General features: G+C 52.1%; 2 protein-coding genes across 2 annotated transcripts; one reads left to right on the forward strand and one right to left on the reverse strand.

Annotated features, from left to right (window-relative positions):
* Positions 1 to 7,224: 7,224 nt before the first annotated feature.
* PG998_006140 (uncharacterized protein) lies at positions 7,225 to 13,182 on the forward strand (the record flags this gene model as incomplete). Its single annotated transcript, XM_066872958.1, has 7 exons — positions 7,225 to 7,439; positions 7,506 to 7,878; positions 7,929 to 7,992; positions 8,058 to 8,277; positions 8,333 to 8,979; positions 9,081 to 12,798; positions 12,861 to 13,182. 7 exons carry the CDS (start codon positions 7,225 to 7,227, stop codon positions 13,180 to 13,182), a joined length of 5,559 nt encoding a protein of 1,852 aa, XP_066733055.1.
* A 648-nt stretch (positions 13,183 to 13,830) lies between these two features.
* Positions 13,831 to 16,490, reverse strand: PG998_006141 (uncharacterized protein; the record flags this gene model as incomplete). Its single annotated transcript, XM_066872959.1, has 5 exons — positions 13,831 to 14,319; positions 14,377 to 14,447; positions 14,502 to 14,790; positions 14,876 to 15,832; positions 15,882 to 16,490. The coding sequence occupies 5 exons, from the start codon at positions 16,488 to 16,490 to the stop codon at positions 13,831 to 13,833; spliced, it is 2,415 nt and encodes an 804-aa protein (XP_066733056.1).
* Between the last annotated feature and the right edge of the window lie 335 nt (positions 16,491 to 16,825).

Raw genomic sequence — 16,825 nt, forward strand, 5'->3', positions numbered from 1 at the left:
AGCGAAACGATACTTACCAATGAATATGGGATACTCCTGAGAAACCCTCGAACCGACAAGTCTTGCGGATATTGTTACAGTTTTGATATATCCACCTGGCCTCGAGGACTGGCCAAAAACAAGTTGTTGCTTCAACGGATTGGGTTTGATACTACAACGACCAACCCCATCATGAATGCAAAGTTGGAATAACTCTGCCCAGGCTAAATACACTGGTCTCAAACCAAAAGTCAGTGACTGCCTCCGAAGTAGCCTGGGTTCCGCGCTGGTGTACGTCATCCTCGGCCTGAGAATCATTAGCATCGGGTGGGATTCGTATTCAAGGCTGGCCAAGAAGGACGTTGCGAATGCCATCAACCATTTCTGTCTCCCCTGTACACACCCCCTTGCAGGGACTACACGTCTTGGCTGCGACGCGCTTGCTAAGAAAGAAGAGGGCGGCATGGGCAGCCTGCCGGTGGCGATGACCAAACGTGCCCTTGGCCCTCGCTCGTGGTTTCCGTATATGTGTCTGGTTTCGTTGGGGACACCTTCGGGTACGGGGTCGACTTTGTCTGGGATATTGTCAGGGTATCGGCGGGGAGAAGATCAACAACGTCGATTTCATCATGCATGGGGCTGCCAGATGCAGGCCATGCCCCTAATACTCGTCCTGCAGCACGGAATTCCCAAAATGATGTTACTTATCCATTGCCTTGAGTAGACGTGCTATTATTCATTGCATGATGTTGTAGTCGCATTCTATTGTACATAGTACGTGTTGCTGACTTACAGCTCTGCCATCGTCATTAGGGGCTCAGAGACCGAGCCTACTTCGCCCAATTTTTTGTCCATATATCATAGCCTGCGGCTTCAGTGTTTTAAAAGCCTAGGACGTCGTAACCAAAATATTCCCAAGAACCACCATGAGCCCTCCTGGCAGAAAGGAATTCGATGCGCCTTAATCGACCTCGCCTTATTCGTATGTCGCTGGAATGCAGAGCCTCCTCGCCAGAACATATCATTAACATGTATGTTACTCATCGCTAACAGGTGTATTATTATCACGGTTGTGTTAGCTCCTATCATACTAAGGCGGATCATGTGACCAGATCCAGAAACGCTTTTTGTAAATATCGACTCGAACTCTGCCATTTATTTGGTCTACTCTTGGATCGCGCGTACAGAGATCGCCTAGGCTCACTGGGCTGGGGATATGATTTAGGAGCCTGGCGATGTTCATTGAGAATTTGTGGCCATCGAACTTCCTACTTGACACAACTTGAGAAGCCGGAACGCGGCGTAGGACCTTACGCTAAACGAGAAACACATGTTGGCATCATGTACGTGCAATATCTAGTGCAGCCGGCGATAGACCATTGCTTCCCAAGACTCATCCGCCTCGTGGTGACTCGAAGTGGATGAATGTGGCTTAAAGAGCGCCATACGACCCAGCAGCTCGTCATAATGCGGCAAGTTGGCAATACTCTTGGTGAAACACCCGTACACACCATGTTACCGAGGCCTCGAGATGATCATAATTACCCAAGCGTTTGGTCCCGAAGGATCTTGCCAGGCGAACCTTTCAGCCGCCGAAGACGATCAGTGCGATAACGTGGCACCCCTTGATCCGCCGTATCGCATGTCGTTATAAGAACCCGGGATAAGCGGAACCTGCTTGCGTCATCTATATAAGATCACAAGAGCGCCATAAATAAAGAGGCTTGCCGTTTGCATCAGTGCGTCCTTCTCACAACTATGTACATCGATAACCGCGAACGCCTACACCCACACCCACGCCCACCCCCGCATCTGTTGTTCCCGTACGAACATTTAGCATCTGGCATGTGTTGTACAGTAGGCTGAATCTGAAGATGTCATGGATGTATATGACCACATAACCGCCACCATCTGCACTCTCGGCGAAGGCGCCTTCGGTCACATGGGGACATAAATACTTCTTCGCGTACACGAGTGGAATAACGGGATTCTATGGTCACCTCCGACATAATAGCTGAAAGAAAGTTGCCGACGCGAATAAGCTTCAATAACATGGCGACGACGCTCGAGCAAGGTTTCGGGTGAGACCGTCGTCCCTCCAAAGGCTGGTTGCCGGTAACGTCTAATTATAATATCCAGAAGGGTCCAAACGTGCTTCCAGCACCATATGCATTGTCTAGAATCAGGAGTGGGTGAGATAGCGAGATGCTGCCCGCCCCCCACCCCGCATTTTAGGTATATATATATATACTTCAATGGGTTGTATGGAAGGATGCGAAAGGGTCACGACGACATTTGCACGCAGTGTCTCTGATGAGTTATGCAAATGTATCTCCTGGTATGTGCGCACCTACTTGGCAGATAACCTGATCTAGAATGCATTGCATAACAAGCTTTGGCGATCAGATCTACCACTAATGATACAGTACTTACATACGATCGGACTTCGGGTTATCCCACATAAGCATATATAACATCTAATCCCAGTCTCGGAAACAAAAGCCCCTTGAATACCAGAGCGCAGTATGTTCGTGAGGTCGGTCGGGTGAATCGAACCTACTCCCCAGAGTCGAGAGCTTGACAGCTCATGGGTAGAAGTGTTGATGGGAGCAGAAATGGGAGGTGGACGTTCGTAGGAATTGGGGCTCGGTGAAATGACCTCCACTGGGTGGGGAGTCTCTGATTTGAAACCCATCTCGAACTCTGGAGAAGGACATAGCCCAACACAGGCCGACGGAAGGTTGCATAGGTTCCGCCGTAATCAATCATTCCTTTACTGATCTTCACTGTGGTGAAAAGCTTCTTGCAATTCGGCACGACCAATGTGCTGGCCACCTTAGCATCAGAGGTGGGCGTTGACTTGTGGACTGGCGTACTAGAGAATGAGTGCTAGAACCGGTAGACTCGGCCATGTGCGTATTTCATTCCGCTGCTGTTAACGATCGGACATTATCCTCGAATAGCCAATGTCGAATACTGGTCCTGTCGTTGACAAATGCCATGCAAGATGGTAGGCTATTCCGAGGCGGGTTAGAACTAAACAGTAAGCAGCTCGGCGGCAGCCTGGCAGCAGCAGCCAGACAGGGGGCCAGGGCAAGGGAGAGAGAATTGAAAGAACATTCAGTACAGAAAAAAAAGTCTTCTGGAGGCTCAAGCTTTCGTACCGGAGATGCAGCCGATAGGTAAATTGGGCCAAATAGTGTGTGGTCCACTCGGAATGGCCTACGGATGGAGAAGATATCGTCATCACTTCACTTTCGTCCTACTGCTGCGGACAAGGAATTCCCTTTCCTTTCTCTCCCTACTTGTCTACTTGTCTAGGGCTGCACACTGGCCTGTTGGCGTTCGAAGGACCGACCGGTACCTGCATTGGACGACGGGCCGCGCGCTCTCTGATAGGCTGGTAGTGCAACGAGTCCAAGATTGCGACGAAGAAGCAAGCCAACAAGCCAGCCAAACAGGGCTTATCCTAGCGAGCAGTCCGGCCGCTTCAAAAAGAGGATGTGGCTTGGAGGATGGCAACTTTTCAATTTATTGCACATAACATGAACGACCAAGGATATTCACGGATGGTATCAGTGTCACCAACCGAATGCAACATGTTCATACTTGTATGTCAAACTGACCGCTATTGCTGAGGGGCGAGCCTGAGAGGATGTGGATCGCATACATAGGGAAGAAGCAAAAATGCCTGCCAAGCCCAAGAGCTGCCATCTGACTTTATTGATCTGACAAGCAGCTTGTCAGGTCCAATTCAAAACGAATTGAAATGGCTGGGCTAGGCTGAGGCCCGGCCGGAGGCAGCAGCTTAACCTAGGGGGCTAGGGGTGAGGACACGGACGACGGTGCAGACGGAGCAGGACAGCACAGTAGTGGACATGATAATAAGAATAGAAGCATCCTAGCCCGAGTATCGAGTTTCGCAGGGGCTACGGAGTAGGGCAAGTCAGAACGTAGGTTGACTATGGCCCCACCCTTGACTTTCTCTCCCTCAACCCGAAATGGGGGCAGGACGGCAAGGGGAAATCAATGCAAAAATAGACTGGCAGAGACTGGCAGAGCATGAAGAAAAGTCTACGCAGTCGAGGTTGATGTCAGCGTGATGGATGCACGACGAATGAGAGTTGGGAAAGATAAAGCAGACGGATAACGAATGGTCGTGTTGGTGGCGATGCACATGGGATGGTGTGATGGCAGGTGTTCGTACAGGAGGGCGGTCCCTACAAGTAGGTTCGTACTGAAGCGTGAGCGTGCATGTCATACCTGCTAGTTAATCTCGTAATAGGGGAAGCTTTGCCATAGGTATATACCAGATACTTTACTACTGCATACATAAATTGAGTGCGCTTCGTTGTGTCGTATTCGCCCTGCCTCCCGTATATCTGACCTGTGGTTCTGGCGGTAGTTTGCCATCTGGGAGGCTAGATCTATCTGGAGAGTGAGGGTGGGACGATGGCCAACTCATCGTCGTCCAAGTTTCGGACCAGTTTCTTGCATGCTGTCCTGGGGTTCAGGAGCTGGGTTCTGTGTGAGAAAGAGCCAAACAATCTTGATTGCAAGCAAATTCGTTTTTGCTCATCGGGTTATGAATGTTGACTACTAGATGGAATACATAGGAAGGCTCGGAGCTTCGGTAATTGGCTGTTTTGATTACCTGCAGGAGGACGCGACTCGCAAGTCGTGAAGGAAACCTGCTTTTTTTTCTTTCCTCCCGCCTTCTTGTTCGCTTATCCGAAAGTGAACGGGCGAGATGGTGAAATGGAGAGGGGAGGATCCCTCTTTCGGATCGACTTCTTTTTGGTGGTGGCTTGGGTTCTGATGGACGGTACTGCAGCACTAGCGGGGTACCTGCCATGTACCTGTACGACCAGGGTCCGACAGAGAACGGGATACTGTGACTTGCTACGTGGGTGGTGGGAGGCAGAAGGCAGCAAGCACAAGAACCGTTGGAAATGTGGCGGAGCAGTGCCGCGCAGCGTTACGTTTCGACTCCCTGCTCGCCTGGAGGAGCAATGAAAGTTGAAACTGGGAACAAACAAGAAGAGAGCGAATACTCTAGCTTCTCATGCAATCAAGCTGTTGTGCTGGGTGGTACGTGGTCCAGCCATTTGGACTGCTCCCGCCATCCCTGGGAAAAGCGGATGATGGAGTTGAATCTTAAAGCAATGGACCTTCGAGTCAAATGGCTAATGGGCCAACGGCTTGCCAGCTTGCCAGCTTGCGTCTGCCAAAGATAGCAATATTATGTTTCTGCGTTGCTGCAGCCGGTAGGCAAACAGAACCTACCAGGCTTTGGCTGATGCCGTCAGAGCAATTGATTGATTGATTGGGTGGAAGCTGACAAATTGGTCGTTGAAAGGAGGTCCGCCCTTGGGAATGAAAGTCACTCATCTCGCAGATGCCTGGCACCGACGAGGTAAAGGACAAGTAGCGTGATGGGTACGGGCCGGAACACAATACTTAGACCAGCCCCTTTTTGGGACCGATCCGCATCGCAAGAAGCCAATCGAGTCTCTTACCACCGCGAACATCCAGCAACAACGGCACCCCTGTCCGTCGCCCCCTGTTGGGTGAGGAGCCCAGGAGCCCAGGAGCCCAGGGAGCACCGAAGCCAATCAATCATTTGCTTGAATCTGAAGAATGGGCCAAGTTGGATGCCCACCTTCACCAACAATTGCCCCTTTTCCTTGCTGCTTCCATTGAGTGTTCCTTGCGCGTTCCTAGCTAGTGGCGGGTCGTCTAGCCGTGTGCGTGTTGTGTGTCTGTCTTGATCCAGTGTGTAATTCCCACTATGTGAATGCACCGACAGACAGTCTGACACTGGCACTGGCACCACCCAGGCCCTAGGCACCCCAGCACCTTCGGCCAGTACTTAGGCCACCAGCTCTGTGCAGAGGCCGCTGTAACTAAGAAGCATTGCTCCTTTGGCTGGGCATTTACCTGCACCTTCGCGTACAGTGCGATACTGTGTGACACCCGTCCCCTGCGAATTCCCACACAGCCACTCCATCTCGATCACCCGTCGGCTCCTCCTTTCCCTTCCCATCCCGGGCGACATTCATCCTCTCCCTCTCTTCTCTCCCCCTCCTCCTACATTTTTGCTGTAAAAACAAATCTTCCTTCTTTCGTACTTCTTTTGTTCCGGAAATCAGTTATCGTTGTGTTTTTCTGAATCTGCTTGCGTCCAGCAGTGTTGGAACGACAAGAGATCCGGATCTCACCCAGAGACTAAAGTAGGACGACCGAGGGAGAGAATCAGGGAAACTCTTTTTTGAATGCAAAAAGGGTGACCCGTCCATTCGCTATCTTTCGCCTTTCAATTCCTACGACTTGCTTTGCTTGATTCGACTGCGGCCCGTTACACCTTCGTTCCGCGTTGGTAAAGTCAAAACGACAACCTCGTAGGGACAAGAACAAGATTTGGAGGATACTTTTGGGAACCCAACTATCGCTCTCGACCTCCCTGTTTATACTGCAACAACAACAAAAACATATCGCCAACCACCACAGTCAATCGTTCTTCAATCAGGAAAAAGAGGCTAGAAAGATTAGGAGTTGTAGAACACCGGCGATTCCAGTCCCCGTCGTTTCTACTAATCCTTTGGGAAATCTTGGTCCTGCGAACTAGCGACAGCCAACTTTCCCAGCTTTTTCTGCCCTCCTAGACAAGCCTAAAGGCCCCCCAACGCCGGACCACCCGCGACACGCCTGTGTCAAGCAAGGAATTCGACCAACCACTTTCTCCCGACAACAACACCATAACAATCAGCAGTGATTGCACTCGAGGGAATCGTTTCCTGAGTCAATTCTGCCCTTTGTCTGTATTGTCACAACACCTCATTGCTGTGGCCGGCCACGATTCCACATCTGCTACAACTGCAGAACAATCACGGTACATAATTTTAATCAGCGACCCGACCGTCGCGAATTCGACACATTCATTACCGACCCGCACTGCGTCCAAACTCGTTATCTACATGACGCTGTGATCTGTAAGTTGTCACGACCACCCATACCAAACTACCTTGTCCACACAGCAGGAGCACAGTACACAGAACCCGACGGTACCGAAACACTCTGTTTTGGCAGTTGCAAACTACCTGGTCCCGTCATCCTCCCGACCTTCAGCACAGCCCTTGCCCAAAGCGCGACTCCTACCAAAGCACTTCTTTCCGCAAACAATCTGACAAGTTGACGTATTTAGAACATCGTCATTCACGTTTTTAGCCTCGACATCTTGCGAAAATGTCAGGCTACCCTGCAGGGGGTGGTGGAGGCGCTGGCGCTGCCGGCACCGGCCATCACGACGCCTACGATGATGGATATGGCCATCAACAGCCTGGAAACACTGATTCGTACTACGATGACCACAACGGCCAGTACTACGACAATGGCTACGATGGCCATGGCCAACAAGGCGCTGGTGGCCATGGCGCCCAGGAAGGCTACTATGATGAATCGTGAGTTTCACGAGATCAACGATTGAAGATTTTGTGTTGATGCTGACCCTTTTTTTCCCCCAACAGCGGGTACTACAATGCCGATGCCAACAACCCATACCACCAAGATGGCGGATACTATGATAATAATGACGGGTACGGTCAAGACGGATACTACGACCAGCAAGGTGGTCAGTATTACGACCAACACGGCGCCCGCGGCGACGGAGACGACTCGGAAACCTTCAGTGATTTCACCATGAGGTCTGACATGGCCCGCGCGACTGACATGGATTATTACGGCCGTGGCGACGAGCGCTACAACAGCTACCAAGAAGGTGGTCGCGGATTCCGCCCCCTTCTTCCCAGATGTCATATGCTGGCAATCGCTCCTCCGGCGCCTCTACGCCAAACTACGGTATGGACTATGGCAATGTTCTACCTGCCGGTCAACGTTCTCGTGAGCCGTACCCGGCGTGGACATCTGACGCCCAGATTCCTCTCTCAAAGGAGGAGATTGAAGACATCTTCTTGGATCTGACGGGCAAATTCGGTTTCCAGCGGGACAGCATGCGTAACATGTACGATCATTTCATGATTCTTCTGGACTCGAGAGCGTCTCGTATGACACCCAACCAGGCGCTGCTCTCCTTCACGCCGATTACATTGGTGGCGACAATGCCAACTACCGAAAATGGTACTTCGCTGCCCATCTGGATTTGGATGATGCGGTTGGCTTCGCCAATATGAAAGGAAAGGGCAAGAAAAAGAAGAAGAACAAGAAGGCTGGTGCGAACGGTGCCGACGAAGCCGAGGTTCTCGAGGACCTCGAAGGCGATGACAGTCTCGAGGCAGCAGAGTACCGCTGGAAGACTCGCATGAACCGCATGTCCCAGCATGACAGGTGTCGCCAGGTCGCTTTGTTCCTACTTTGCTGGGGGAGAGGCCAACCAGACGCGTTTCATGCCCGAGTGTCTTGCTTTCATCTTCAAGTGTGCTGATGACTACCTGAACTCCCCTGCCTGCCAGAACATGGTGGAGCAAGTTGAGGAGGGCACTTTCCTCAACAACGTCATCACTCCTATTTACCAGTACTGCCGAGACCAGGGCTACGAAATCTCTAATGGAGTCTACGTCCGCCGCGAGCGCGATCACGCTCAAATTATTGGTTATGATGATTGCAATCAGCTTTTCTGGTACCCCGAGGGTATTGAGCGCATCGTGCTTGAAGACAAGAGCAAACTGGTCGACGTTCCCCCAGCTGAACGTTACTTGAAGCTTAAGGATGTCAACTGGAAGAAGTGTTTCTTCAAGACATACAAGGAGGTTCGATCCTACTGGCATATTCTCGTCAACTTCAACCGTATCTGGATTATTCATTTGTCCATGTTCTGGTTCTTTACCGCTCACAACTCTCCTACCCTTATCACCAAGAACTACGAACAACAGAGAAATAACCAGCCGCCTCCGTCTGCCCAATGGGCCATCGTTGGATTCGGTGGAGGTATTGCGGCTCTTGTACAAATTTTGGCGACTCTTGCGGAATGGGCATACGTTCCACGTAAATGGGCGGGAGCTCAACATCTCACTAAGCGTTTGATGTTCCTCCTCTTTGTGTTCGTGATCAACGTTGGGCCCGGTGCTTATGTCTTCATGTTTAAGGACAAGGACAAGCCGAAGGACCCGCTGGCGCCCCCAAGGACAACCAGATCTCATTGGCTCTTGGTATCGCCAACTTCTTCATTGCCATCATCACGGTTGTCTTCTTCTCCGTCATGCCGCTCGGTGGTCTGTTTGGCAGCTACCTCACCAAGAAGAAGACGCGTCAGTACGTCGCCAGTCAAACTTTCACCGCAAGCTGGCCTCATCTGAAGGGCAATGACCGGGCCTTGTCCTATGGGTTCTGGGTTGTCATTTTCGGCATCAAGTTTGGTGTCTCGTACATGTTCTTGGCCCTGTCCATCCGTGATCCCATTCGCTACTTGTCCATCATGAACGTCGACTCGTGCAAGGGTGACGCCATTCTTGGTACCGGCAAGCCTGCTGCCATCCTTTGCAGACAACAACCTACCGTGGCGCTTATTCTGATGATCTTCACCGATCTTATCCTCTTCTTCTTGGATACCTATCTGTGGTACGTTCTCATGAACACAGCGTGCTCGGTTGCCCGGTCGTTCTACCTCGGTTCCTCTATCTGGACACCCTGGAGAAACATTTTCGCTCGTCTGCCCAAGCGAATTTACTCCAAGGTCCTCGCCACCACAGACATGGAGATCAAGTACAAGCCCAAGGTGCTCATCTCGCAAATCTGGAATGCTATCGTTATTTCCATGTACCGCGAGCATTTGTTGGCAATCGAACACGTCCAGAAGCTGTTGTATCACCAAGTCCCGTCCGAGCAAGAGGGCAAGAGAACCTTGAGGGCTCCTACCTTTTTCGTCTCTCAGGAAGATCATTCGTTCAAGACCGAGTTCTTCCCTAGCCACAGTGAGGCCGAACGCCGTCTGTCCTTCTTCGCTCAGTCCTTGTCCACTCCTATCCCGGAGCCCCTCCCCGTTGACAACATGCCGACCTTCACTGTCCTGATTCCTCACTACAGCGAGAAGATTCTGTTGTCTCTCCGTGAAATTATTCGAGAGGACGAGCCTTACTCCCGTGTCACTATGCTGGAGTATCTCAAGCAACTTCACCCTCACGAATGGGACTGCTTCGTCAAGGATACCAAGATTCTGGCCGATGAGACCTCGCAGTTCAACGGCGAAGAGGAGAAGAATGAGAAGGACACTGCCAAGAGCAAGATCGATGATCTTCCCTTCTACTGCATTGGTTTCAAGTCGTCCGCGCCCGAATACACTCTGCGAACTCGTATCTGGTCTTCTCTTCGCTCTCAAACCCTGTACCGCACAATCTCCGGTTTCATGAACTACAGCCGAGCTATCAAGCTTCTGTACCGTGTCGAGAACCCCGAAGTTGTCCAAATGTTCGGTGGAAACTCTGACAAGCTCGAACGTGAGCTCGAGCGTATGGCCCGTCGCAAGTTCAAGATCTGCGTTTCTATGCAGCGATACGCCAAGTTCAAGAAGGAGGAAATGGAAAACACCGAATTCCTTCTTCGTGCCTACCCTGACCTGCAAATTGCCTACTTGGACGAAGAGCCGCCTCTGAACGAAGGCGAAGAGCCTCGTTTGTTCTCTGCCTTGATCGATGGCCACTCTGAGCTTATGGAGAATGGCATGCGCCGACCCAAGTTCCGCATTCAACTGTCTGGTAACCCTGTTCTGGGAGACGGAAAGTCCGACAACCAAAACCATGCCATTATCTTCTACCGCGGAGAGTACATCCAGTTGATCGACGCCAACCAAGACAACTACCTCGAGGAATGCTTGAAGATCCGATCCGTCCTGGCCGAGTTCGAGGAGATGAAGTCCGACAATGTTTCCCCTTACACCCCTGGTGTCAAGACGACTTCGCCCGACCCTGTTGCTATTCTTGGTGCCCGTGAATACATTTTCTCTGAGAACATTGGTATTCTGGGAGATATCGCTGCCGGAAAGGAACAGACGTTCGGTACTCTGTTCGCACGAACCTTGGCCCAGATTGGTGGTAAGCTCCATTATGGTCATCCTGATTTCCTCAACGGTATCTTCATGAACACACGTGGTGGTGTCTCCAAGGCTCAAAAGGGTCTGCATCTGAACGAGGATATTTACGCTGGTATGAATGCGTTACTGCGTGGTGGACGTATCAAGCACTGCGAGTACTACCAATGTGGTAAGGGTCGTGATCTTGGTTTCGGCTCCATTCTGAACTTCACCACAAAGATTGGTACTGGTATGGGCGAGCAGATGCTGTCTCGTGAATACTACTACCTCGGAACGCAACTGCCTCTGGACCGCTTCCTGTCCTTCTACTACGCCCATCCCGGTTTCCATTTGAACAACATGTTCATTATGTTGTCCGTCAACCTCTTCATGATTACTCTGCTCAGCTTGGGTGTCCTGCGCCACCAGACTGTCCGTTGCGAGTACAACGTCAATGTACCTATCACGGATCCTCTTCTGCCCACTGGTTGCGCCAACACGGATGCTTTGATGGACTGGATCTGGCGCTGTGTTATTTCCATCGTCTTTGTTGTGTTCATCTCATTCGTGCCCCTTTGCGTACAGGAACTTACTGAACGTGGTGTTCTGCGTATGGCTACGCGTTTCGGCAAGCAGATCTGCTCGCTTTCGCCCTTCTTCGAAGTCTTCGTTTGTCAGATTTATGCAAATGCTGTCGAGCAGGATCTTTCGTTTGGAGGAGCTCGGTACATTGGTACCGGTCGTGGTTTCGCCACGGCGCGCATCCCCTTCGGTGTTCTGTACTCTCGTTTCGCTGGTCCCTCCATCTACTTCGGAGCTCGACTTGTGATGATGTTGCTCTTCGCCACGCTAACCATCTGGTTGGGCGCCCTGGTCTACTTCTGGATCACGCTGGTTGCGCTTGTTATCTCGCCCTTCTTGTACAACCCTCATCAGTTCTCCTGGAGCGACTTCTTCATCGACTACCGCGACTATTTGCGATGGTTGTCTCGCGGAAACTCCCGTTCTCACTCGTCCTCGTGGATCAACTACTGCCGTCTTTCCCGAACCCGTATCACTGGTTACAAGCGCAAGGCTCTCGGTGACCCCTCTGCGAAGATGTCAGCCGATGTCTCCCGTGCAGCCTTCACCAACATTGTCTTCGGAGAAATTGTCGCTCCTTTGCTTTACGTCGCGGCCACCCTCATCCCGTATCTGTTCATCAACGCCCAGACTGGTGTCGTGGGAGGAAAGGGCGGCAACTCGAAGAACATCAAGCCTACCGGTGCTTTAATCCGTGTAGCCATTGTCGCGTTTGGACCCATCGTTATCAACATGGGTGTTCTCTTGATGATGTTTGCTATGGCCTGCTGTATGGGACCTGTCTTGAGCATGTGCTGTAAGAAGTTTGGTAGCGTTTTGGCCGGCATTGCTCACGCGCTCGCTGTCATTATGCTTCTGATCTTCTTCGAGGTCATGTACTTCCTGGAGGCTTGGGATTTCACGAAGACGGTTATCGGCATGATCGCAGCCGTTGCCTTGCAGCGATTCTTCCTCAGTCTCATCGTTGCCCTCTGCTTGACGCGTGAGATGAAGACAGACCAGGCCAACATTGCCTTCTGGAATGGTAAATGGTACTCGATGGGTTGGCACACCATGTCTCAGCCTGCTCGTGAGTTCCTTTGCAAGGTTGTGGAGTTGAGCATGTTTGCTGCCGACTTTATTCTTGGTCACATGATTCTCTTCCTCATGGGACCTTTCGTGTGCATCCCCAAGATTGATATGCTGCACTCGATGATGCTGTTCTGGCTTCGACCTAGGTATGTTCTATGCCCCATTCGTGCGAAACCTGCATCGTTGCATTTACTAACTTGATCCTTAGTCGTCAAATCCGACCTCCTATTTACTCGATGAAGCAATCCAAGCTGAGGAGGAGAAGAGTGATCCGTTTCGCCATCCTCTTCTTCACTCTGTTCTTCGTCTTCCTCGCGTTGATTATTGGTCCTGTCATTGTCGCCCCTATCATGGGCCCCAAGTTCTTCAACGACATGGTGGACAAGTCGGTGATTCCCATGAGTCTGATGCAGCCTGCCAATCAGACCAACAACAACACGATCGATCAAGAGACTGGAACTGGACGACCTGGCTACCCTACGGCGTCGCCAACTCCCCTTCCTGGGCTTGTGAATAGAGCGTTGTTTTAAAAGAAGCTCCCTGACGTGGGAGTAGCAGTGGCTGTATCATATGAGAGACAGCATCTTTGCGAATGATGTTCGCCTGGAATGGGAAATGCGTTGTATTTCTGGTGTTTGCATGGTACACGGCTTATTATTATATTCTAGAGTCACAGGCATCAGTTTCGCGGGGTTTTTCGTTTTCATTTGATTTTGCAAATTCCTTCGGGAATATGACGAGAAAGTAATATTGTACTCTGGGAGTCTTTTGCTCGGGGATGCAGGTAGGAATGAAGAAAGCTAGTTATTACCTGGTCCCAGCAGAGACCAATCGATCAATCAAACAAAACATGGATCTAATATGCCTCTCTCTTGGCTTGTGATGCACTCGGGTTGGGTGTCTGGTTCCATAAGTGGCTGTCTGACATCGATATATATACATACTATCTATCACTCTTTCAAGAAGAGACTTATGTAGTTCCTTCATTACCTAGTATAGTAGAGCGAGCGAGCTAGTCGTATCAATCTTGCTTAGCTGTTGTCGTGTCGTGTTCCATTCGACTCCCGTCTACGTAAGAATATCCGACACCCCCAGTCCGGGTAGATCTATGTGATACATTGGCTAAACATCAAACCTCCCGAGTTCCCTATACCAGCCCATCTACCCATGTGTCTACTCTACTCGCTATTCTCCACCCGCCTTTGCAATATCCTGCGCGCATTGGCGGGCTCCAGCGACTGGATTCCCAAATCCTCGAGCGCCCTCCTCGCCTCTGTGTTGTCCGTGAACATGCGGTCACTGATCTGTTTCAGGGAGAAGGGATTGCTGCTGCTGTTTCCTTCATCCCGGTCGCCGCCAGCGCCGCCACCGTTGTCCTCGTTCGACTCGTCGTTGCCGTCACTGACCACGGGTAGGCTGAGTAGCCGCACACCTTCCTCGAGCTGCGCCATGGCCGCGGACCCTTCAGGAATGTTGCGGTCTACGAGGGCCAGGATGGCCTGGACGTCCCGCATGAATTGAGCGGCCCCGAGCGTGGTGAAGTTCTGGCGCAGCAGCACGCTGGACCACAGGGACTCCTGGAGACTCTCCAAGGCCTCGCGCCAGATCTTCTTGTAAGTGGCGGTGCTGAGCGCAGAGGCCAGGAAGGTGAGGTTTCGCTTCATAATCTGTTTCTCCAAGTCAGTAAGTCATCCAGACCAAGTGACGCATGGATCGTATCTTACCCTCAAAGGCTCATCGAGCTCAGCCGTCACGGCAAGTTGGGTTGGGTCAACTATACGATATAAATCAGCCACTGACTAGGCAAAGCACACAATCACAGGCGAGATTTTGGAGTATAGTAACTTACTGGTCGCCTCATTACTGATGATACTCCACTGTGGTTTGGAAAGATACGGACGGAAAGCATTCTGGTGCGATTCCACCAAGGCCTCCTTGAGGAACTTTTGGGCACTTTCGCGCCGTTTGCTGTAGAATTTGATGGTCTCGTCGAAGATGGACCCATCGGCCTCAGAACCGATTTCCGACGACGTGCGGTCCTTGACGTGGTCGTAGCTCATGCCTCCCACCAGGTTGGTCTGGTCGTCGTCGGCTTGCTTGGCGCGACCTTTCAAGTCCTCCCAGAGCTCAATATAGAACTACATCGTCACCGTGTTGTTAGAGTTCGCTCATTCTTCTTGCTGCATATTAAGACATGAAAAATCAAAGAATAGGGCCTCTTACCTCTTCGTTTCCCCAGTCATCCAATGTTGACACAATATGGTCCGCACTTCCCAATACTTTGCACAAGGCCTCGAATGCCCCAGTCCCCTCCAACGCAGCAAGCTGTTCCTTAGAAACGCCTTGAAGGGTACGGGCAACTGTAGACGTCAAAGACGCATACGCCTCCAAAGATTCGAGCAACCGGCCGTGGTACTGATCCAGTATCTCCTGCTGGATATCGATGAGGAAGCGGATCTTGTGGGGCAGCCTTCGAACCCGCTCGTACTGCGATGTGACCGACCTCAGGAGGTCGGTGACGCGCACGGCGCCGTACGTAGGCTTCATTTTGCCAGGGGTGCTGTAGTCGTAATCGATGTTGCGCGCGTCGTGGGAGTTGATGATGGTTTGGTAGCGTTCTAGGGCGAACTCCTTCTCGAACTTGAGCCACTCGCGGAAGTATTGGTCGAGCACCTCCGACGTGATACCGGGCCACCCGTTCTCCGCGTCGCCTCCGTCGTAGCTGAAGCGCGATCGGATCGTGTCGTCGAAGTCCATGAGCTGGACCATGAGACTGCTGAGGTACTGCGGGTTCTTCAGCCCGTGCTGCACGACGCTCTCAACCTTTTGTCGGAGCACCGGCAGCAGCGCCGTGATCAGGGCGCAGGCCGGGTCGGTGTAGGCCGTCGTCTCGGCAGCCTTGGTGCCCTGAAAGCGGGAGGCCAAGACGTGGTCGAAGTTGGATCGGAAGAAGTCCTCCCACTTGTCGACCAGCGAGACAAAATTGGGCAGACAAAAGGTGCCGAAGGCGGCGGGGGCGCTCGTGCCGTTGTCGCCCATGAACTGGAAGCGGAACCACTGCACGAAGGTGCCGGCCATGACCTCGACGGGGAGCAGGTTGACGAGCGACTCCGAATACATGACCTCGGGGACTTGGAGATCCATGGACTTCTCGAACGTCTCAAGCCACTCGCCGTCTACCTCGGAGTTCGGATCCGTGCCGGCGGGGCCAACTGCGCGCTTTGAGGACCGCGCTCAGCTCCTCCGACATGATCTTCTTCATCTCGTCCCAGAGACTGCCTGTGACTTGCTCGACGTAGTTGACCAAATGGCCGGCGGCCTCATCGGCGGGGCCCTGGAGCTCACGCAGCTGGCCCGCCAGTTGGCGCAGGCGGGTGTAAGGCTCCAGCGCGGCCTTGGGGTTCTGGGGCAGATGCGACCGAGCCTCGCGGCGCATGGCCTCGACGTCTTGCAGCAGCGACACGTAGCGGTGGGCTAGCTCGACTCTATGCAGCTGCTTCATGGGTTCCTCGAGGCGGCGGATGGCTTCTTCGGGGGCGTCGGACTGGCCCATGATCTGCAGGCGTAGGTCGATGCTCTGCTGGAGCTGCTCGAAGTCCTCGATCTGTTTCGCTAGTCCGCCCTGTCGGTCTTGCGCGGACCGCCGCACGTCTTCCAATTCTTGGGCCGCGCCATCGAGCTGGGTCTGGAGCTGGACGCGCTGTTGCTCCACGCTGGCCAGCAGGTTGTCGAGATTCTCAAGATCCGTGACAGACTGCAGCTTGTCGTCGAGGTAGTCTTCGAGCCTGATGTCGGGCTCCATCGATTGGGCGCGGGTGAGGGTGGCGTGGGCTGCCATTGTGAGTGATGGCTCGCTTGTTGTTGTTGGTTCTGCTGGCTGAAGTGTCATCAACGGCCCGGTTTGGCTTGATTGAATGTGGTGGGGCCCAAAGCTACCCCGCAACACCGTTTACTTGCATTTTCACGGGTCATGAATACCATAAGTATGTATATACAATACACCGTTGCATGCTGCATTGATCAGGCATCATGGCCCTTCTGGATTCTGGCTTATAAACGTAAAGGTGACTGAGAATCACCGTCTGCTCAGCAAAGGTAAGAAACAATCCCGTGTGCTCACCATGCTCTAGTTCAATGGGATATATAGTCGTCGTACAACAAGACTTCGCATAG

This window comes from Apiospora kogelbergensis (assembly GCF_038363985.1).
Source record: "Apiospora kogelbergensis strain CBS 113332 chromosome Unknown utg000003l_segment0_segment0, whole genome shotgun sequence".
Lineage (NCBI taxonomy): Eukaryota > Fungi > Ascomycota > Sordariomycetes > Amphisphaeriales > Apiosporaceae > Apiospora > Apiospora kogelbergensis.